This window comes from Hemibagrus wyckioides, linkage group LG15, assembly GCF_019097595.1.
Source record: "Hemibagrus wyckioides isolate EC202008001 linkage group LG15, SWU_Hwy_1.0, whole genome shotgun sequence".
Taxonomy (NCBI): Eukaryota; Metazoa; Chordata; class Actinopteri; order Siluriformes; family Bagridae; genus Hemibagrus; species Hemibagrus wyckioides.
In genome coordinates this window covers 11411582-11436009 of record NC_080724.1, presented here as the reverse complement: position 1 = coordinate 11436009, position 24428 = coordinate 11411582, and the positions used below count along the sequence as shown (strand labels likewise).

General features: G+C 40.6%; 1 protein-coding gene across 1 annotated transcript in view; it reads left to right on the top strand.

Annotated features, from left to right (window-relative positions):
* The first annotated feature begins 7245 nt into the window (after positions 1–7245).
* Positions 7246–24428, top strand: part of LOC131365857 (uncharacterized) — a 39265-nt gene continuing 22082 nt past the window's right edge. Inside the window, exons 1-26 of the mRNA XM_058409748.1 lie at positions 7246–7372; positions 7496–7517; positions 8686–8949; positions 9178–9438; positions 10270–10533; positions 10643–10903; positions 11964–12224; positions 12484–12759; positions 12940–13200; positions 13397–13657; positions 13825–14088; positions 14290–14547; positions 14661–14921; positions 15145–15405; positions 15668–15928; positions 16008–16274; positions 16530–16790; positions 17172–17429; positions 17607–17867; positions 17966–18226; positions 18388–18651; positions 18728–18985; positions 19192–19446; positions 19587–19847; positions 20379–20639; positions 20775–21038. Of these exons, the coding sequence (XP_058265731.1) occupies positions 7322–7372; positions 7496–7517; positions 8686–8949; positions 9178–9438; positions 10270–10533; positions 10643–10903; positions 11964–12224; positions 12484–12759; positions 12940–13200; positions 13397–13657; positions 13825–14088; positions 14290–14547; positions 14661–14921; positions 15145–15405; positions 15668–15928; positions 16008–16274; positions 16530–16790; positions 17172–17429; positions 17607–17867; positions 17966–18226; positions 18388–18651; positions 18728–18985; positions 19192–19446; positions 19587–19847; positions 20379–20639; positions 20775–21038 (6358 nt within the window). The 5' untranslated portion in view covers positions 7246–7321. The remainder of the gene's footprint in view (positions 7373–7495; positions 7518–8685; positions 8950–9177; positions 9439–10269; positions 10534–10642; positions 10904–11963; positions 12225–12483; positions 12760–12939; positions 13201–13396; positions 13658–13824; positions 14089–14289; positions 14548–14660; positions 14922–15144; positions 15406–15667; positions 15929–16007; positions 16275–16529; positions 16791–17171; positions 17430–17606; positions 17868–17965; positions 18227–18387; positions 18652–18727; positions 18986–19191; positions 19447–19586; positions 19848–20378; positions 20640–20774; positions 21039–24428) is intronic.

The window sequence follows — 24428 nt, the reverse complement described above, 5'->3', positions numbered from 1 at the left end:
ACATTTTGAATATAATCTATGACTATAAAATAAATTCACGAACATTCCTTATTGTGTTGTGGTTCCTTTCATTTCTCTCCAACTGTTTGAAGCGTCTAGGAATTTGTCTAGGTTTTCCAGGTTCAATTTATCTCACGGTTTCTCTCCAGGAATTGGGATTGATGAAGTACTATGTGATCAGTGTTTGCCTAGATGGAATAAAGTGTGAGACATAAGCAAGTGCTTAGCTTGATGAGCGTATGAGGTAGAGGGTTGAATTGATCTTGAAATACACATACTTATGATACACCTGAAAGAATATACATTCTCACATTAAATCCAAAATGTTATATTCATAGCAGAGGTCTGATTAGAAATCCTGTCCCCCTTGTTAAAAACTCCTCTGGCTTTAGGTACATTCCTGGTTCCTTGTCCCCATCTAGAGGCTTCTTACTTAACATGATTTGTGAAGATTAGGTTTAAAGGATTTTGCCCCCAGATCAACGACTGCTTACTGAAAGGTGGTGGTAATAATGATGGAGATAAAAAAGTATGAGAATGTGCTTCCTCAAGCAAGCATTATCAATCATCCAGTCATCAAATATTTACTAACTCTTTTATTTCACTGAGGGCAGGAAATGGCAAGGTTGTGCAGTGTGTAACATTGCTGCCTCACAGCTCCAGGGAAACAGGTTTGGTCTAGAGCTCAGCTCACTGTCTGTGTGGAGTTTCATATGTTCTCCAAGTGCTAAGGGGGTTTTGTTTCCTCAAGGTTCTCTGGTTTCCTCCCATCTCTCCAAAAACAAGCATATGTGGACTCATAAGTAGCATAAGTAGTCCCTAAATGTGAACGAGAGTATGAATGTATGCGTATGGTGGACGGCAGCGTACTGGCATCACATGCAGGCTCTGGATTGTTCGCAGCCATAAAGCCATAAACATGCTAATACATTAATTAATTCACTTTCAGCCGTACTGAAAGTGAATTAATTAATGTATTAGCATGTTTCTGATATGCATGCACTAGCAAACCATCTCAACATAAAGACAATTATTACAGACTACAGGAAAAATTTTAATACTGAGTGATGAGGTATTCTTCTCCCTGTTTTTATTATTTTATTATTATTGTCTGTTTTATTGTCTGTTTCTATGTCTGCAGCTATTTTAGAATTGTACAGCACTTTGGTCAACTAAGTTGTTTTAAGTGTGCTTTAAAAATAAATTTGACTTTGACTTTGACTTAATCTTCCTGTATAAAGACTGCTGGTATGGAATCAAATACTGATGCAGATCTCTTAGTATCCAGGATAAAATTGTCAGATGTGGTGGCTGAAGGAATGAATGAATGTCTTTACTGTCATTTCAATGCAACAAACTAAAAAAAAAGCAGTCCTTATGGTGCATAATATAGTAAATAAATATAAATAAAATAAATATAAATAAATAGAATAAATAATATACAATAAATAAATAATCAATATAAATAAATAACTACATAATATGACAAAATAATATAATATGATAAAATAATAAATAAATAAATCTAATAAAATAATATAACAACAGGATCTAGAAGTTAAGGTAAGTAATACTAGGAGATAATACAAGGAGAAGGCTCTGGTAATTTACGGGCTTTTGATGGTGTGATCATTCTTTGAATGATCTGAATGAAAGAAATCAGGAACCAAGGAAAACAAATCTTCCAGAGAGCACAGGTTTGTGCTTAAGCAAGCAAAAGTACCATAGGATAAACTTTGTCTCTGTTAAAGGTATTGCAAGCAAGTATTTTGGAGAAATGTAGGTCACTATTGGAATAGTATTTGTTTCTATTTGTCCTACATAATGGACATGCTATTACAGTAACTATAACAAACAACAAACAAAAAGAATTATTTTGCATTCCTACATTATCCATACTGCACAAAAATATTCCTTTCTTTGCTTTTTCTGGAACGACGTTGTTCATCTTTGGTGAACGCTTTATCATATATAGTGAGGGAAAAAATTATTTGATCCCCTGCTGATTTTGTACGTTTGCCCACTGACAAAGAAATGATCAGTCTGTAATTTTAATGGTAGGTGTATTTGAACAGTGAGAGACAGAATAACAACAAAAAAATCCAGAAAAACGCATTTCAAAAAAGTTATACATTGATTTGCATTTTAATGAGTGAAATAAGTATTTGATCCCCTATCAGTCAGAAAGATTTCTGGCTCCCAGGTGTCTTTTATACAGGAAACGAGCTGAGATTACAGTAGGAGCACTCTCGGGGAGTGCTCTTAATCTCAGCTCGTTAACTGTATGAAAGAAACCTGTCCACAGAAGGAAAATATCAATCAGATTCCAAACTCTCCATCATGGCCAAGACCAAAGAGCTGTCCATGGATGTCAGGGACAAGATTGTAGACCTACACAAGGCTGGAATGAGCTACAAGACCATCGCCAAGCAGCTTGGTGAGAAGGTGACAACAGTCTTGCGATTATTCCCAAATGGAAGAAACACAAAAGGACTGTCAATCTTCCTCGGTCTGGGGCTCCATGCAAGATCTCACCTCATGGAGTTTCAATGATCATGAGAACGGCGAGGAATCAGCCCAGAATTACACTGGAGGATTTTGTCAATGATCTTAAGGCAGCTGGTACCATAGTCACCAAGAAAACCAGGGCATTGAAAATGGGTCGTGGATGCAAAGAGGAGTGGGCCCAAATTCCTTGAGATGTGAGATGTGTGCAAACCTGGTGGCCAACTACAAGAAATGTCTGACGTCTGTGATTGCCAACAAGGGTTTGTCACCAAGTACTAAGTCATGTTTTGCAAAGGGATCAAATACTTATTTCACTCATTAAAATGCAAATCAATGTATAACTTTTTTGAAAGGTGTTTTTCTGGATTTTTTTGTTGTTATTCTGTCTCTCACTGTTCAGATAAACCTACCATTAAAATTACAGACTGATCATTTCTTTGTCAGTGGGCAAATGTACAAAATCAGCAGGGGATCAAATAATTTTTTCCCTCACTGTAGCTATATACAGTTTCCAGCTGTTTTGATGCTTCTCAACCCCTCGTTAACAACTCCTACTAATAGACGTTGCTCCTGTCACATTCCAGGATTTGTGTATAATATAATATTTGTGTAAAAATGTTGCAAAATGTTGCAAAATGTTGCGGTTAACTTGATACACTATATTGCCAAAATTATTCGCTCGCCCATCCAAATAATCAGAATCAGGTGTTCCAATCACTTCCATGGCCACAGGTGTATAAAATCAAGCACCTAGGCATGCAGACTGTCTTTACAAACATTTGTGAAAGAATGGGTCGCTCTCAGGAGCTCAGTGAATTCCAGCGTGGAACTGTGATAGGATGCCACCTGTGCAACAAATCCAGTCGTGAAATTTCCTCGCTCCTAAATATTCCACAGTCAACTGTCAGCTGTATTATAAGAACATGGAAGTGTTTGGGAATGACAGCAACTCAGCCACGAAGTGGTAGGCCACGTAAACTGACGGAGCGGGGTCAGCGGATGCTGAGGCGCATAGTGCAAAGAGGTCACCAACTTTCTGCAGAGTCAATCGCTACAGACCTCCAAACTTCATGTGGCCTTCAGATTAGCTCAAGAACAGTGTGCAGAGAGCTTTATGGAATGGGTTTCCATGGCCGAGCAGCTGCATCCAAGCCATACATCACCAAGTGCAATGCAAAGCGTCGGATGCAGTGGTGTAACGCACGCCGCCACTGGACTCTAGAGCAGTGGAGACACGTTCTCTGGAGGGACGAATCGCGCTTCTCCATCTGGCAATCTGATGGACGAGTCTGGGTTTGGCGGTTTCCAGGAGAACGGTACTTGTCTGACTGCATTGTGCCAAGTGTAAAGTTTGGTGGAGGGGGGATTATGGTGTGGGGTTGTTTTTCAGGAGCTGGGCTTGGCCCCTTAGTTCCAGTGAAAGGAACTCTGAATGCTTCAGCATACCAAGACATTTTGGACAATTCCATGCTCCCAACTTTGTGGGAACAGTTTGGAGCTGACCCCTTCCTCTTCCAACATGACTGTGCACCAGTGCACAAAGCAAGGTCCATAAAGACATGGATGACAGAGTCTGGTGTGGAGGAACTTGACTGGCCTGCACAGAGTCCTGACCTCAGCCCGATAGAACACCTTTGGGAAGAATTAAAGCGGAGACTGAGAGCCAGGCCTTCTCAACCAACATCAGTGTGTGACCTCACAAATGCGCTTCTGGAAGAATGGTCAAAAATTCCCATAAACACACTCCTAAACCTTGTGGACAGCCTTCCCAGAAGAGTTGAAGGTGTTATAGCTGCAAAGGGTGGACCGACGTCATATTGAACCCTATGGATTAGGAATGGGATGTCACTTAAGTTCATATGCGAGTCAAGGCAGGTGAGCGAATACTTTTGGCAATATGGTGTATATTGAGAATTGTACAAAGCAACTGTTTTTAAACCAGGTACAACATTCATATGCTGATTTGCTAAAATCTGTAAGCAGAAACTGATGCATTTAAAATCATGACATTATTCTGAAATTTTGGGAGAAACCACATATTGTAAAATGTCAGGACTTATAGATGGGACATGTAGAAAAGAGAAATATATTTAACTCAAGAAAAGTCTGAAATGTTGAGAAATATATAATAGGAAATGAAGCTGCCTCCTCTTCACATAACTTATAGAGTTTCCATATCCACTTTCCTATTGATGATCTTTCTAGGAGAATAAAAAGACCTTTTTTCATTGGGTTAACAGCTGCCGTAGGGTACGTGCAGTACGGAAAATGTGAAGGATACCACTCAGGAACCTATATGTATGATTTTTTTCCTGGAACATATCAGTTTTTAAAAGGTTTAACAAAAAAAATGGAGACAAATATGCATTCATATTTTAAATGCATAGTGTTGAATTCAGCAGTAATACAATAAGACCAAATCCACCCATATTAGGTTTAAATCTGGAAAGGTCAGTTAATGAAGAGTAATTAAGTGAAATGTTTAGTATTCTGGCATATGTAATCCATCTGGAGTGTCGATTTGGCTTCTTTCTTGTAGCCATCCAACCTTATGGAGGTACTTTCTATTAAATGTTATTATACCACACCACAATTCAAGATTAGAATTAAGCAAGGAATCTTCTAGAGTGTTAAGTGTGGAAGTGGTAGCTCAGTTTGTGGATTACTGACCAGAAGGTTGATAGTTCAAATCCCAGTTCCACCAAGCTGCCACTGCTGGGCCTCTGAGCAAGGCCCTGAATTGCCCAGTTGTATAAATAAGATAAATGTAAGTTGCTCTGGATAAGTGTGTAAGTCCCAAATGCTGTAAATAAGCTGTTGTGATTAAAGGTATCAAACCCTCACAAAAACAAGATCACACAATGGTGGATTAAGTGGTTAAGACTATGAGTTATTGATCAGAAGGTCAGGGTTCAAGCCCCAGCACTGCCAAGCTGCCACTGCTGTGCCCCTGAGCAAGGCCCTCAGCCCTCACTGACCCCAAAGTTGTGTTATGCGAAGAAAGAATTTCACTGTGCTGTATATGTGACAAAAATAAAGACTTCTTCTTCTAAGTGCAGTAGTATGAAAGTTAGTGTAATTACAAATCTTTTTGTGTCATGAAGGATGTTGGATCAAATCAAATAGCTTGTAAATTCACGATACAGAGCTTTGGCAGTCACATGTCTGTGGTGTATTGTTTTGGACAGTGCTAATAAAATGATAAAACATAAAACTGTTTTGTGCAGAGAAAGAACAAACAAAACTGTTATTTTGCTGTATTGTGTCATGTTTTGTCATATGTTGTGTTTTCCAGCTAGTTGATTCGATCATGCTAGCTAGCTCACTAACCTCAGGCTCATTTCTTTATTAATGCAGTTATAATAACTCCGTTCACTAAATATCCAACTTACGTCATTTTATCAAGAGTTTACATGAATCTCCCATTGTTTTTGTGGTACGGTGTCCGTATCCAATTTCAGCTTCGATTTCCTGTTGATGTCTGTTGTCTCAATGCACTGACATGGATCCTCTTTTCATGTAGAGAGTCATACAAAGTTTTACATTCAAGTAGCACATAAAAAGGAAAGGAGACCTACCCAAGCTGCAGATTAGACATTTCAAAATGTTGTTAACGGGACTGACCCACATTGTGTAAGTATCGATTTGCACTGTTGGTTATGTTGCCCAGGTTTCATAGCACAAAAAAAGACAAAGGAAATGGAGACAGTTGTGGATTTATGGTCAGGCATGTACGACAGTCCACCCATATTAGATTTATTTCGGGCTAATTAAGTGCTATTAAGTGATATATTTACAACGGTCATTTGGTGTGTTTTCCTGTTCTTGTTGTTCCAGTAACATCCTGGATTTCTAGTCAGCCACACTGTAATAAAAGTACACAACATCCACCCGTATTCATTTCCTTTGACTTAATGGAACTGAAAGCTGCTCTAGTTAATTGGGTAATACTTTTACATAACTTGAATGATGTCATCCATCTTGGGGTATTTCCTGCTACTTTTATTCCTCTAATAACCATCTAGTGCCTCTGGAAAAGATAAGTAACTAACATCTGGGGAATTTGCAGCTTTACAGTTAAATCACTGAAAATTTTATCATGGCTGTTATTTGTTACTACCTAGGTATTGGGATTATCTAAATTTATGGGATTATCTAAATGTCCAACACTAGGACTAGCTTTATTTATATATATTATATATTTGTATATTTATATATTTATATTTATATTTATTTATAAATATATTTATATATTTATATATTTATATTTATATTTATTTATAAATATATTTATATATTTATATATTTGATATATATATATATATATATATATATATATATATATATATATATATATATATATATCAACCCTGCCTTTTCAAACCAAACCTCCAGTTTTGAAGTCAGGAAGTGAATTCCCGGAAAAAAAACTCCAGAAGATTACCACACATTATTCCCTTAACTTCCCTTCACTTTTCAGAAATACTAAACCAAACCCATGGCAACATCGGCCTGATGAAACGCAACACCTACACTATATAAAAAATCAGAATGTATTATATGATTAAGCAGTATTTTTTTATACACTCGCTCTAAATTCCCTTCCTTTCTTATGACCCTCTGCGCTTCTCTTTTTCTATCTTCCCATGATATGCTGCACACCCCAGGGCATCCTCAGGAGTGATGACCCTGATTCCTGATTGGCTGTCAAGTACTAGGTGTAACTTTGCTGCCTCAAAAGAATCCGGATCAGCCTTTGTATTGAAGGAGTTTGTATAGAGCTAATGGAAATCACAGAGTAACAGAGTCAAAGATGGGATCATTGAGAGAATTAGGATTTTTCATTTGGCTCGCTCTGGTTCAGGTAAAGGCAGTCTCTGTGCACTGTAGAGAACTAAAAAATAAATTCTTGGCTGAAATATATAAAATACATGTTGATATTCATATAGGAAAATGTTTTTTTTGTTGTTGTTTCTGTCTTTCATAGATTAAAAACACACAGACACAAGGTAAGTCACCTGTTCGAAAGACGACTGGTGATAACATTTCACTAGCCTTAAAATCTGTTATGTGTCAACACCATCATCCAAATTTGGGCTGGTCAATTCTTATATATAAATTGTGATTTAAAATTGATTAAATATATAGTGCTGAATTGTAGTGAAGAATTGTAGTATGCATTAGTCTTCGAGAATAATATTCATAATAGCACAAGCTAGATCCAAATTGTCTTGTTACTTTCAGATTAAAACTAACATTATTGTTATATCCTTTAACTTTCAAGTATGGGATTTCTTTAGGAAGAAAATTAAGATTAAATTAGATGAAATTTCACAGTCAGTGCCTTAATTCTTAAAGTCTCTAGTTCGCAGGTCTCAAATAATACTGTTCATATGTTATTTCATTGTAATGTGTAATTTTCATTTTAATGTGTTAATGTGTTTTTATGTTTAAATTTTCCCCTTCTTAATAATTTTAGTTCATCTGCCTCTTTTTTGTTAGTGTAATTTTACTTCATTTAACCAGTGGAGTGTATAATTATAACATATAATATATATATATATATATATTATAATCATGTAATAAATTATTTTAAAAAAAACTATGCAGTTTTAAAGTTTAAAAATTCAGAACATTTAGAAATCTAATAACACTCTATACCTTATAAACAATTTATAGACAATTGCATCAATTAAATTACATTAAAAATGTAAAATTTGTAAAATTTAGGTTTGATATTTTGTATGCTGTATCTTTATGCTAGTCATCATGTACAGTAGATGTAACAATTCAAAAAATAGGGCCATCACTATTTTATTTTATTTTATTATCTGATCAAAGTCATTTGACCAAAGGCTTAGTGTCAATTTTGTGTCTCTAGTGCTACAAGTGGGCCAAAATTCAGCTAAAAGTTCTGCTGGCCTGTATGATTATTTAGTGTTCTTGTTTCATTTGCCTTGTTACCCAGTAAATATCATATTTTAAAAGTTTGGTAATTCACTGACAAATAGTGTTATATCATTTATAAATTAAAGAAACATTGTATTATATATTGTTTTTTCCATTTTGAATTTATTTGCCTGTATGTTCCCTAATGGAGGCATTATTTGCTAAATAGTTCTTGGATACAGCTGACTTTAGCTTCCAGATGCATTATTATTCTTTTTTTTTTGGCAGAATGCAGCATCATTACATCCATCTCTTCCCCGTCGGCTTCATCACTGGTTGTGCAATGGACCAGCTACATAGGAGCCACCAACTACATCCTGGACCTGCGTGTGGTGAACATGAGCAGTGTTGCACCTGTTGTGGTCACAGTTTCAGCCTCAACTACACAGAAAGAAGTCTTCGGCCTGAAACCGGGGACTCTGTACACCGTTGTGGTCAAAGTATTCCGCTTTTACAGTGTTGGGTGTTCGGATACAAGAATAGCCAGGACAGGTCAGTTAAGAGCATGTGTGGGTTTGTCCAAAAGGGATGGCCAAAAGATTGAATAATATTATTTTTACATCACAAATTATTAGTAATAATCTAGCAGATTTTAACTATAATTCCTACAAAAAATGCAAAGCTTTTACACCTTCTATTTAAATTGTTATATTGTTTATAAAAAATCAAATACAAGTAATAAAAGTGTAACATAGTTTTTTTTGTTTCTTTTTCTTTCAGTCCCAGACACGTCTCAGATAATCTCAGCACGGGCAATATCGAGTACCGCCATCACATTAGAGTGGGATCGGGTATACTCTACAGATCAATACTTCATCTTGGTGAACTCCTCAATAACTGGAGAGCGCTATAATCTCTCCTTTACAAACACCAGCACAATCATTTATAACCTGCGACCCACCACTACATACGACTGCTTTGTTTACACCTCCAACTCGGCCGGTCTGGGTGCGAGAAGCCGAGTGCGCACCGTCACCACACGTGAGTGATCTTCTACATATTATGTTAAGCTTTTTAGTGCAAAAACCCTGTAAATTAGTCTTTTATAGTATAAAACATTGATTTATGTAAATCGATATCATTTGGAAATGTAGTGGGTGCGTCTTAAACACCATATATGGGAATATGGGTGTGGCTTCAGAAGCATTCAAGTGTTTATTAGTATTCACATATGATAAACATTAATTTTTAAACATATTGCTAGCCACCTAACAAACCATTCTGAAAGAATTTCAAAACCTATATTCATATTTTTTTCAGCTACTGTGTAATGCTGATATTCAATATAGTAGCAAGATTGTGACTGGGAGATTGCTTTTATACATAAGCTCTTGTAGAAGATTTTTCAGAATTGATTTCAATTCCAACACTAATCCAGGATAGCTAATGAATATAAGCTAACATAGGAGGATTTCCGAGAAGGAAGTTATATTCAGAAATGTCCATTAACTGCTAATGCTAGTCAGCTAGCTAACAAGATCATTTTACATGGTTTCTGAGAAAATCCTAACTTTTTGATCTGAATCATCAACTACTAGTAAGGGCCAGGTGGTTACTCTGGAACAATTCAAGGTTTTCTTTGGAAACCTTTAAAGATTTTCTACTTTTTAGAGGCCTGTGGTGTCAGATTTGGATGATCTTAAGCTGAAGTTGAGCAGGAAGGGGTCAATCCATATATTCTCTTAACATTTATGTTTTTATCTATGTTTTTTAGAGCACAGAAACCATCAATGACCACAAAAAACTGACCTGCCCTTTCATCTTAAGAGAAAAAGAATAAAAACTAATGAAAATTTCTTTCTTTTTTCTCAGTGGTTCAGCCACCAGCGGTGGTCACAGTGGTGCCCCTCTCAAACCATGCAGTGCGTGTCATGTGGTACTCTGTGGACAGGGTTCTCCTGTATAAGATATCAGTCATAGATGTCAATGGCACCCAGATATTGAGCATGACGATTTCTTCAACCTTCCAAGACGTGCAAAATTTGTTGCCGTGCAACCTGTACCTGATATCTGTCTCTTCTCTGAACACATTTCTGGATCCTGGAGAACCAAAGCAAGTCAACTACTCTGCAAACAGTAAGTAGATGACCTGTGATGATGGTTATTATGCACAATGAAAAATGGGGAAATGTGGTAAGAGGTTGTGTGGTGAGGTCAATGGTCCATGTCTTTCTGTCTCTTTCAGATCTAAGTTCCGTGACATTGGTTACGGCAGATTACAGCTGTGTGAGTGCATCTGCTGGGGTATCCTGGGGGGCTGTGTTTGGTGCTGAGTCTTACCGTGCAATAGCAGTTGATCAGAGTGGTAGGACAGTGTCCTGCACCTCTACGAGCACAACATGCCAGCTATCCAATTTGGGTTGTGGCAGGGACTATGTGGTTCAAGTCAGTGCAATGGCCAATAACTGTGAAAGCAGAAGCAGTGTCATGGCCTTCTTCCAGACAGGTGAGTGAGGACTGCTGATCTGAGATCACAGCAGCTCAGTTAGATTGCATTGCTACTTGTGGGGAGGGGTGGCCTTCCTTTCATACCTTGATCAAGACAAAGTCTTTCAGAAATCTTGATGTAAATTTGGTAAACAAGCCAGGGGTGGAAATTGGAAAGCATTGAATATATATTTACGGTTTAAGCAGATTCCAGGTTATAATGCTTAGATCTGACTAGTATACAAGCCTTCATTCAAGGCACAAGATATGAACAAGATCTGGACCAAAGAAATCAGTAGTAGATGTTTATTCAAAGCCATAAGTTAATTCAAAGTATAGAACAGATGTTTTTCAACAGTTTTGCAAAACATTTTGGTCTGGTCTGAGAGTTGACTGATGTTGAGTAAATTTAGATCTATACATGAGACATGTTTGGTAAATTCTAGAGATGCACTTGCGATGACTTGCTAGGATACTCTTAATTCTTTCTCAACCATCTTCTTTTTGTGAACAACACACTGGAACAATCCCAGATTGTGTAACAGGTGCTATCACATAGTCTGTTTGTTGGTAAGACCCATTATTCAGAGTTTGGTCCTGTTTCTCCTGAAAAAGCATTTGAACACACCCTTGGAACCTGAAGACAATGGTGAGGCCCTGAAGGATCAACTCTGTCTTTCAGTCATGTAGTCTAACTTACACATAATGTTTTTTTTTCCACAAAGCTTACAATGCACTGAGACGAGATAAAATCAGAAGCATTGGTGTGGCCCAAAACTCCTGGGATTGCTGGTTGTTTGCACTGTTGTCTCATTTTTCTTTGATTATCCAACAACCTTTCATTCTGTCTGTAAGAGTTAATGGTGTGGTCAGTGATTTTACATAAGACAATTATTATAAGAATATTATTGTAAGAAAATTTCTGCACAGAGGAGAAAAGCTTCCAGGCCCTGTATACTACAAACACACTTCCAGTAAGGATATACTTGCCTGTTCAAGTTTCTCCGCTTGAAACAAACAGGGTGTAAAAATCACCATAAATCCACTACTTATATCTTTAATTCTTTTTGGTCTTACAGTACCGTGCGCACCGGCTGATCTGAATCTGTACCGTGAATGCAGCAGCAACGTAATCATCTTTTCATGGGCACCAACAAACAACACGGCATTCTACAGGGCACAATTTCAGGACTCTTCTGGGGGGTCACAAGCTTGCATAACTACAGACAATTCTTGCTTCTTTACGAACACTGTGTGTGGGAAAAGTTACAAGTTTACTGTCTTTGGTGTGAATGGGGAGTGCAATGGTCCAGTCAGCAAGGCAGTGAGCATCCAAACAGGTAAATTCACAAACTAATGGCAGCTTTAAACATTTAAACAGTTTTTCCTACCTACAGTAATTTGACCAAATATGTCCTTAGTTTTGCATTGAAGCTATCAGCTAATTGGGTAAACATTTAATAGAAACTTATAGCCACATAGCATCATACAAAGCACTTGCCTAAATTACATAAAAGTTTGGCAGAAGATCTTAATTTTGGCAACAACAAAAAAAAAATGGAAAAAAAATATCTGACAATTTTATTTCTGTCTCCTCAGCACCATGCAAACCCTCTAACTTGATCACTGTGTCAGATTGTAAAACGGATATTTTGACAAGTTATTGGGATGCAGCAAATGGATCGACACAGTACATTGTGGAAGGCAAAGGAACTCGTGGAAATGCCAGCCATATTAGTTACTACAGCTGTATCTCAAATACTAGCAGTTGTACCATTCCTGGTGTTGCATGTGGAGAAAGTCTAACTATGATGATCACTGCATTTAATGATAATTGTTACAGCGAGATAGTACTGGGTCAGGAGACTAATACCGGTAAGTGACTTACTAATGCACTTATCTGGCAATACAGAATTAGAAACTGATCTTAGAATACTTGACTCCTATGTTGCTTGACAGAATATTGTTCACTCTAGCAAAGTAAATTAGCACTATGTGTGATGCATGCTTTATAGGCAGTATTACTAATGTTACTATGTGTTTTTGTGTTTTCAGCTCCCTGTGTGCCCCAGAACCTCCTGCCCATTACTGACTGCAGTTCAGACTCCATCACTCTCACGTGGAACTCGGCTAATGGAGCATTGTTCTACATTGCCTCGGTAACAGACTCTTCTGGTGGGAGTTTCACCTGTAGCACGATGGAGCTAAACTGCCAAGTCACAGGTCTGAACTGTGGAACAACATACAATGCCTCCATCATCTCCTCCAACTACAAGTGCAACAGTTCTGTCAGTAACAGAATCACTGTGGAAACAGGTAACACCGTGGAAAGATCTGATGGATCTTTTACACACACAGTAGCCCCAGAAACTGGAATATGACTGCACTGTCTATACTGTCAAGAGTTCATGAACTTCATGGAATTAAAACTTAATACTTTGGACACTGCTCAGGTTATAAAGGTACTTGGTGTTATAGCTAAAACTCATATTTTTTCATTTCTTTCTCCCAGCCCCATGTCCACCACCACAGGTGCAGACCACTCTAGACTGTGATGAGAACCGAGCACTAGTGAGCTGGCAGAGTTCACGCTTTTCTGGTTCCTACACAGCTAGCGTTGTTGACTTGAGCGGAGGCCTGCTGAGCTGCAGCACTGTGAACAGCAGCTGCTGGATTCCTAGCCTCAAATGTGGCCAGGTCTATGATGTCAGCGTCACCTACCACAACGGCACCTGCCGTAGCAGGCCTTCGACACCAATCCGCATGAACTCAGGTGAGCCAAAAACAACTGTATGTATTTTTTTGTTGGTTTTAACACTATATACTTCATTATGCACTGTGTTATACACATTTTCATATATATTTTTTTATATACAAACACTCTTTGATGCTTTTACAGTACTCAATTCCATTCTCTCTCTTTGTGTCTCTTTGTGTTAGTTCCATGTGGGCCAGGGAATTTTCATACCTCAGTCAATTGTAGCTCAGGTGTTCTTCAGTTGACCTGGGACCAGACATATGGTGCTAATGGATACTCTGCCAGTTTGATCTCTGTCAGCAGTGGGAGACAGCATTTCTGTAACTCAACCTATCCCAGTTGTAGCCACAGCACTCTAACATGTGGTGACTCATATGTGGCACGGGTCCGATCTTACAATGGCACTTGCTTCAGCATGCTCAGTCAGCCCATGACCATTAAAGAAGGTCAGTGGGCTCTTCTGTGTTCTGTAACTGTGTACTGTATTTATAAGGGTATATATGATCTCCACAATTATAGGCAGAAACTTTTTTTCCAATATTACATTACCTCCAGTGATGACCACCTTTGCTAAAGAAGCAAACCTCAAGCATTGTTCATTTACATGCTGTCTTTTTGTGTTCTCTGTGACTGCCTAACCTCCTCAGTGCCATGTGTGCCCACCAACGTGACAGTTGCGAGCACCTGTAGTAACCAAACCACAGTGATGTGGCAAGCCAGCCTTGGTGCTCAGTCTTACAGGGTCATCGCTGTGGGCAACAAAGGTCACCAGACAACATGCTCATCCAATAGCACCACTTGCAGCCTGACCGATCTGCGCTGTGGCCAAGTGTACAATGTCAGTGTGGTGGCCAATGATGACACTTGCTCCAGCCCCCAGAGCCAAAGTGTTACATTGCAGACAGGTGTGTATGTGTGCGTGAAGGTCTGTCATTAATTATTTTGGTAATTAATGGTAATTAACTTTGGTAATTAACACTTTTTCGTTGACTATTTTTTTCTGCGTTCACTTTCACAGGTCCTTGTGCACCCTTTAACATTCGCAGTACAATTGTGTGCATCAGTAATGATGTAACTTTGACCTGGGACTCGAGCTCCAGCAGTGTGTCCTACACAGGGAAGGCTGTAGGATCAGATGGCCACATAGTGTGGTGTAACAGCACCTCTGCAGGTTGTCAGTTTACGCGCCTGCACTGTGGCCAGGATTATACCATCAGATTGACTGCCAGAGATGGAGTGTGCTGGAGCCCAGAGAGTGACATCTACATACAGCCCACTGGTAAACTTCTGAACTTTCACTTTGTCTCATTTAGTCAACTTTATATTTCTAAATTAAAAATAAAAAAATTCTAATTAAAAATTACTATTAATATTATTTTTTTGTTATTATATATAATTTTATTTAATTTTGTTTAATATAGTGAAGATACTTACAGGATTTCATATCAAACTAAAAATGATAAATTATTATATATAGTTAGTAATATGACCTTATACTGTAGCTCCCTGTGCCCCGGCAACTGTTTCAAAATTCCTGCACTGTGATACCAACATGCTGAGTGTGACCTGGACCCCAAGCCCCAGGGCTCTGAGCTACAGTGCCCTTGTCCGACCTGTAAATGGACCACTGCGTGGCTGCAACTCACCTGACACAAGCTGTGATGTCCCAGGGTTACAATGTGGCATGAGCTACACACTCACTGTCATGGCTGCTAACAGAGTGTGTACTGGACCAGAGAGCCCAAGTCAGTTCTTCCAGACAGGTATGTAATCTTCAACCATCATATATTAAAAAGAATTATACCAAACCGCTGTTTATTTTTAGAATATGACTGGTTAGAAAGTGTCTATTAATTATCTCTAACAGCAGCTGTGAAAGGTCTGACAACATGATCAATATGTTATCATTTCTATAGTAACAACCTACACTTGTATGGTGGACTGTTCAAATAAACAGATAACTGATAATAACTCTCTCTCTCTCTCTCTCTCTCTCTCTCTCTCTCTTTCTCTTTTTCTCTTCAGCTCCATGCCTGCCTGGCTATGTGTCTACAAGCGTGATTTGTGTCATTAATACAGTGCAGGCCTCTTGGACTCAGGCGGTTGGTGCACTGTCCTACACTAGTGTCCTAACTGGCCCAAGTGGCTCAACTCGTTCCTGCTCCACCTCTGCCCTTTCCTGTGACTTCACTGGCCTGACCTGCGCTCAGACTTACAGACTCCAAGTCTTCCCAAACAACAACATCTGCAACAGCACTGCCACCACAGCCATCACTGTTACTACAGGTGTGCAAGCTCACAGGGACAGAAAATACAAAACAAAAATTTCCTTCTTTGTGCTCACTTGACTCTCTGGCTTTCACAGGACCTTGTGACCCATCTAACGTGGTTGCTCAGGTTCATTGTGGCTCAGATGCTGCTACTGTATCATGGCAAGCAAGCGCTGGTGCCACTACATACACCATCCAAGCCTACACACAGAGCCAGACAGTTCCCTCTGCTTCTTGCATCTCTTCCAACACAACCTGCACAATCAAACAGCTGCAATGTGGAACAGTGTTTAATGTGAGCGTGGTTGCTAATGATGGCACCTGCAACAGCAGCCCATGGGTGGGGACAACAGTGAAAACAGGTATGAAAAGAGATAGACCAAAGTAGATAGAAGGACATAGGAGCAGACTGGGTGAAAAAGGAGCTGTATAAATATTGGAGACAGAGCTAAAGAAAAAAAACAGAACTGCAAAAGGAAGCAAAGTTTAAAAATTGACTATAAAAAGTTGAAAAATTGTTCAAGGGATTTACATTGAAACATTATTATAAGTAAATATGAATTTATATATTATTTACCTCAAATATGATCTTTTCTTTAACCTGTCTTCTCTCTCAGCCCCCTGCCCTCCTGTGCTGCAGATTTTTCCTCGCAGCTGTATCAGCGATCAAGTTGTGGTCTCGTGGACCAGGGTGCAGGATGCTCTGAGTGTTACTGTAAATGGCACCTCAACACTCGGCCATTCATTAGGCTGCAGCTCTGTTAATAACAGCTGCACCTTGCAGGGACTGTGGTGTGGACAGAGGTACACAGTGCAAGGTATCTCCTATAGCCAGTGGTGTAACAGCACTCCTAGTGTTCCTCTCAGCATTGTTACAGGTAAGACAACACAAATAACATATAGTGGTGAGAGTAGTGATGGGCAATACTACTGACATATATGTGATACTAGTGATACTACTGGATGTATTGCTACTACATCCAAATCTACTGACACAAATATGTGTCACTCAAGTATACCAAGGAAGGGGTTAGAGATACTTCTATTGACAATTACACTGATACTATAGGCAGACACAGCATATACTGTATGTGATACTACTCATGACTACAGCTAATACTACCAACAAATAATGATGACAATACTAATTTATGACCAATGAGTGAAAAGTCATTACTAAAGGTCAGTTACACTTTTGAACTCTTTAGCCTGAAAATATAAATCATGATTCCTCTCTATGTGTTGTCTCCATGCTGTAGATCCGTGCACTCCTGCAGCAGTGCTTGTTAACTACAGTTGTGGAACGAGCATGGCTGTGTTAAGCTGGAATGAAAGCCTGGGTCGGGAGAGCTTCAATGCCCGTGTTCAAACTCAGGACCACTCAGACTCTTGCACCAGCAACCAGACACGTTGCTCATTTTCTTCTCTGCTCTGTGGAAGATTGTACAATGTCAGTGTGGGGGCTATGGCAGGACAATGCAACAGTACCAATGTCGCCAGGACCCAATTGCAAACTGGTAATCAAATGAATGCCAAGTAACATTTAGCACTATAGTACACAAACACATGGACTTCTTGAGTGGTTAGGGTAGCAGCTAAAAACTCCTATTCCCATTTATAGACACCCATGTTGTACTTTTCATACACTTTCATTTAATACCATCTTTTTTTCTCCATTCCACTCTTCTTTTCAGCACCATGTGCTCCTCAGAATGTGTCTGTCAGTCTGCAGTGTGCAAATAATACAGCATTAGTAACCTGGACACTCAGTCCTGGTGCCATAGGATATGACGTCACTGCCCTGGGACGTGATGGCGATGTCAAATACTGTCGCACCTCAAATAACTACTGCCAAATACCCAACATGCACTGCTCACAGACTTACAACTTTGTGGTCACTCCATTTTCGGACACGTGCAATGGCTACCCAAGTAGTGCTTCCACCTTCACTGCAGGTACATACACATGCAAGTGAACTTTCCAACACCACTAAGCTTTAGGGTATGATCATTGTAAGACTTGTACTCTGAACCTCGTTCCTTCTTGGCATCAGGTCCATGTCCACCCACTAGAGTCCAGGCAACCCTGCTCTGTCGAAATAATGTTGGCTCTGTCAGCTGGTCTGCTGCTCTCAATGCTGAGAGCTACATTGCTACAGCCATAAGCTTAGATGGATTCAGACACAACTGCACCACAAACGGAACGAGCTGCTCCTTCCTGGACCTCCAATGTGGAAAGGACTACAGTATCACAGTCGTTACTATACAGCGTGGCTGCAGGAGTGACCCAAGCCTACCTGTGCTACTGAGATCAGGTGAAAAAAGGTGTAGAGCTATGTAAAATAATGGTAATGATGGCAGAACTATGGTCAGCCTTGGCGATCTTTTCAAACTTAAGCCCCTCCCACCAATACACATAATTTTTTTAAGCTTTTAACATCAATAACAGTAACATCACAACACCCCTTTTTTCCAGCTATCTGCCCCCCTGTCAACATGGCCGGAGTTACTCAGTGTGGCACCAATGACATCATCATCACATGGGACCCCAGCCCTTGGCCAGACGTCACATACTTCTTGTTCTCTCAGCAGGACAGCACAACAAATTCCACTTTTAACACCACAGCAACATCTATCATATTAAACCATCTCCAGTGTGGTTGGCTCTTCACAGTATGGGTGGCAGCACAGGATAACACCTGCATCAGCCAGTACAGTGCACCAGTGCAAATTCACACAGGTATGCAAGATAACATTGGGACATTTAGTTCTAGGAAGACAGCACTTATTAAATTTTGTGTCCTCTTTGTGCTTAGCTCCATGCTCACCTTCTGGGCTGGCAGCCACTGCTAGTTGTGGCACAAACCTGGGTAATCTCACTTGGTATGGTGGTGTCGGTGCCCTCTTTTACACCGCTACTCTTGTGAGCAATGATGGTGGTTTCATCTCTTGTACATCCAACACTACTTTCTGTGTGGTAAAGCTGGATTGTGAACGCACATACACAGCTACTGTAATCTCTTCCACTGGGTTCTGCAACAGCACTGCAAACAGCACCTTCCAATTTTCCTCAGGTAAACAAGTCATACACCAGCTTACAGTCATGAGTGGCAACATCTGTTCAAACTTGTTAGTTATATCACATAAGTAAAGACTATTGACTGTAGACATTTTGTAAAAAGGTAGTATTTCTCACACTATGGATTTTTTGTACTAGGCTAAAGCTGTTGACATTCTTTTCTTTTCTGCTCCTTATTTCTTCTCCTTTCTATCTCTGCAGCACCATGTCTGATAAGTAATGTTCAAACTCAGCTTAACTGCAGTGCCAATACATTGGCTGTGCAGTGGGCTGCTACTGGAAACAAAACATACACTGCGTTGGCTATAGGCACTGATGGCACACGTCCATCCTGTAACACCAGCAGCTCTTCCTGTACCATCCAGGGCTTAAGATGTGGACGCAGTTATGGCATTGCTGTGACAACCTCCAACATTCACTGTACCATCCAGGGTTCTGATCTCCAAGTACAGACAGGTACAGACTTGAGAGAGAGATGCATAGAATCACTGTAGATGGTTTGAATCCAAAGAAAGACAGAAAGTGGACACTTATTTAATGTCATTCAAATGTTTTTGTCTGTGTGATAATGGGCTACTCCTATTCTTTTCCATCAGCCCCCTGTAAACCAGAGAACCTGTCAGTTTCTCTAGCGTGCAATACCAGCATTGCCACAGTATGGTGGAACACCACCGGAGTGGACCAGTCATACAGAGTGTTGGCAGTGAATAACGCAGGTGGAGTGGTGAACTGTAGCACCGGAGCATCATCCTGCACTTTTAACCAGTTTCACTGTGGAGAGATATATACAGTCACTGTTATTGGGGTTACGCAACAGTGTACCAGCCAGCCTAGCACCTCTGTGGATCTCATCACAGGTAAAGTTAATGGAGGTAGACAGGCAAGCAATAGAGCTACCTGCACCCCCAGGTGAAAGACAAAATTACTTATGCAATGGTGGCAGACAGTGATAGTTACTCATTGCTGAGGCAGTTGCATACCTGCATACAGGTGAGAGGTACAGTATCTGAAAAAGATACCTGCATACTTGTGAGATATAGGAAAATCTGTTTAAAGTTAAAAGACAGATGCGTACACACATAAAAGCCAAAAATTCTTACACAGTAGCGAGAGACACACAGGTTAGAGTACACGGTTGAGAGACAGAGGTACCTATAGAAAGGTGTGTTGGCAGTGACACCTCACACAGGTGATAGAAAGAAAAACCTAAATACAGGTGAGAGATAGAAATATCTGGATACTAGTGAAAGACAGAGTTGCATATGCAATGATGAGAAACAGTGATACCTGCCATGAAATAAGAGACAGTGATAGTTGCATACAGATGAGAGATGCCTTGTAAGAGAGCGAGACTATTACTCTTTCACCCACTACTTTGTCCTTTTCAGCTCCTTGCATCCCTACCCATGTCACAGCAATCTACGATTGTGACACTTCAATTACATCAGTAATGTGGGACATTGCCCGTGGAGCTGACAGTTATGTGGTGTATGCAGTGAGTAGTCAAGGATACAAGTCCAACTTCAGCAACATAGACACCACATTTGATTTTCAAGATCTCCGCTGTGGTCAAGACTACAATATCACAGTTGTTGCAGAGAATGGTGGTTGCAGGTCTCAGCCCAGCAAACCCTTCACCGTGTCTACAGGTACTGAGAATGAACATTTAGGAACAAAGTCACTTACAACCCATTTTTAATTTTTTGTTCTGTATTATTATTTACCTTATTTAAAAGAATAAGTATATATGTAGCTTTTTTCATTCTTATCTTCTGTCTGTCCAGGGCCATGTCCTCACTCAAGTCCTCGTGTATTGTTGGACTGCAGTAGTAACTCTGCTTTAGTTTCATGGCTTCCTGGTTATGGCATTCTATATTACAATGCCTCTGCTGATGCCCTGGATGTGGGTGACCATGTGACTTGCAGCACAACTGGAGTTTCCTGTAACATAACTCGCCTGCAATGTGCCCAGACCTATCAGATCAGTGTCACTGGTCAGGGGTACACCTGCTCTAGCCCTTCCCAGGGGTGGGTGTCCACTACCTCAGGTAACAGGTCCTTAAAATATCAAAATTGAATGTCAATATTCAAAACTGTTACCTTCCTTTTTAGGTACAAGAGATCATTTTGTGTATACAATCTTTTTATAGCAACCAGCATCAAATTTTCAGCTTAGTATTTTTCTTATTGTAATGGTTGTTTCTGAAAGATCTCATTGAGACAATTTTGAAAATATCACTTCTAGATCAAAAGTTAGATGCATTTGAAATCGGAAATAAATTATCATTTTTGAGAATTTTATCTCTATATAAATGCCTTTGCGAAACGCAGAGTTTACAGACCCGAATCGGTAAAAAATGCCTTTAAATTTCTATAACCTTTGATCTAAAAGAGGTACTGCCTTCAAACTTTGCATTCCAAAGGATTTTTGTCTTGTAACATAAAAGCACTCTATATATTTCACATGGCCATTGAAAAACCACTGCCTTCCAGAATTCATACATTCTGCAATCATGCCAGAGGCAAGAAATTCTGGCTTTACTTTTATTTTTTATATGTAATCAATGTTTTGTCTTTAATTTGCTATAAAAAAAAATCTGGAAAATATTTGCAAAGAAGTTGTCAAAAAAACGCACACCTGCTACCATGACCTATGATTTTCATTTTATTAAAAAAGTACCATCAAATAGTAGTAAATAATTGCATATATCAAAAATATTTTCTTACCAAATAATTTGATGCAGTATTCACTCATTAAATAGCTGAAAAATTTCCCTGATTCAACAAAACATATGGATTTGTTCCATATGTCAGCAAAGTAGCTTACAAAAAAAAGAAATATATATATATATATATATATATATATATATATATATATATATATATATATATATATATATACAGTATCTCACAAAAGTGAGTACACCCCTCACATTTCAGCAACCACTTTTTTATTGTCACAACACACACAGAGACAGAGAGCAGGTCCAACACGGCTTTAATAACTAAGGCAGGGAAAAAAAGGCAATACGACAAAAGGAAATATCCAACTCGAAAATGCTGGAGCAGTAACTCGGTACTCTAGCTTCAACTGTTTTAATACTAGCCGCTGGGCTCTGTGGGTGAGGGCTTTAAGTAGGCACCGTGTGATTGAGTGCAGGTGGCACGATTAAAAGTCCGGTGATTGGGAGCGCGGGGGTGCGGCTGAGGTGTTTGTGCCTGTGACAGTGCCCCGGGGCCTCTGGGAGCGGGTCGGTCTAGGTGGTGCTGATGGAAGTCGGCGAGCAGTGCCAGATCGAGGATGTCATCCCGGTCCACCCATGATCTTTCCTTGGGGGACCATACCCCTCCCAGTCGACCAGATATTGCAGATGGCCGCCGCGTCTTCTGGGGTTCATTATCTCTCGGACTTGGTAGACTGTGTTGTCTGCGTCGATCTGGGGCAGCGACGAGATCTCGGGCTCTGTAGGAGGAGGGAGAACAGGGTTAGTGTATGGTTTTAGAAGAGACACATGGAAGGTGGGTGAGATTCAGTAGTGCGCAGGAAGGATGAGTTTGTAAGATACATCATTTATGCGCCTACGGATGTTGAAGGGACCGATATAGCGGGAGCTGAGCTTTCTACAGGGGAGTTTGAGGCGGATGTCCCGGATGGAAAGCCATACTCGGTCGCCTGGATGGTAGCACGGTGTTTCTTTGCGCAGGTGGAGGTGGACATGCGCCGATCCCCAGACCCTCTCACTCTCTCGGAACCAGTGATCAACTGAAGGTATTTCAGCAGGTTCGCCTGACCACGGGAACAGAGTCTGGCTGATAGCCGAGTATGCACTGAAAAGGGGTGAGCCCGGTGGTTTCTTGGCGGAGTGAGTTTTGTGCATACTCGGCCCAGGGCAAGTATTGGCTCCAATCATGCTGGTGTTCGTGGCAGTATGCTCGGAGGTAGTGCCCAATTTCCTGGATTTTCCGCTCCGTTTGGCCGTTAGATTGAGGGTGGTAACCAGAGGATAAGCTTACGGATGTACCCAGTTGTCCTAAGAAACCCCTCCATACCCTGGAAATGAACTGGGGCCCTCTGTCTGACACGATATCTTCGAGAATGCCGAAGTGTCTGAACACTTGGTGGAAGAGGGCTTTAGCTGTCTCCAGGGCAGTGGGTAGGCCCTTGAGGGGTATGAGTTTACAAGCTTTAGAGGATGGTGGTAAAGCCTTCCGACGCCGGCAGGTCGGTGATGAAGTCCACTCCCAGGTGGGACCATGGTCGGTGGGGAATAGGGAGTGGCATGAGTTTCCCTTCCAGTAAGCGGCGGGGTGTGGAAATCACAGCACAAACGGAACAACCTTTCACAAACTGGTTTACATCCTTACTCATATTTGGCCACCAATACCTGTTCTGGAGGAGTGAGAGGGTGCGTTGTCTGCCCGGATGGCCGGAGCCCAGAGATGAGTGCACAGAGTCCAGGAGGTTAAGACGGAGGGACACTGGAACGTAGGTTTTGCCTACTGGGCTCCCCAGCGGAGCGGGTTCATTCGCGGAGGTGGCACGGATATCCTCGTCGACAGCCCAGAGGATGGGGCAGATGAACAGATCTGGAGGAAGTACTGGTTCACATGCGTCGGATTGAGGGTCTGGTGAATACATTCTGGATAATGCGTTGGCTTTTGTGTTCTTACAACCAGGATGATAGGAGACTGTGAATCGAAACCTCGTGAAGAAGAGCGCCCAGCACACTTGTCGTGGGTTTAAGCGTTTGGCTTCTTTGAGGTATTGTAGATTCTTGTGATCAGTGATGACTTCAAAGGGATGGACAGCCCCCTCCAGCCAGTGCCGCCATTCCTCCAGTGCCAACTTAATTGCTAACAGCTCACGGTTTCCGATGTCATAGTTACGCTCCGCCGGGGTTAATTTCCTTGAAAAGAAGGCGCATGGATGGAGTGCCAGGGGCTTACCTCCCCGTTGTGACAGCACCGCTCCTACCCCTAGCGCAGAGGCATCTACCTCGACTACGAAAGGCTGGCTAGGATCAGGATGCAATAATGTAGGAGCGGAACAAAAGGCGGCTTTTAGCTGCTGGAAAGCTTCGACTGCTAACTTCGACCAGGTGAGGGTCTTAGGCTGTCCGCATAATAATGAAGTGAGGGGAGCAGTGATTTGGCTGTAGTTGTGGATGAAGTGGCGGTAGAAATTCGCAAACCCCAGAAACCGTTGCAGCTCCTTGACTGTCTCTGGCTGCGGCCAGTTCATCACTGCATCTACTTTTGCCTGGTCCATTTTAATACCCGCAGCGGAGATGATGTAACCCAGAAACTGCACGACAGTTTGGTGGAACTCGCACTTTTCAAGTTTGAGAAAAAGGTGGTGACAGTGGAGGCGGTCGAGTACCTGACGGACATGGTGGATGTGCTCCGACCGGTTGGAAGAGTAGATTAGAATGTCATCA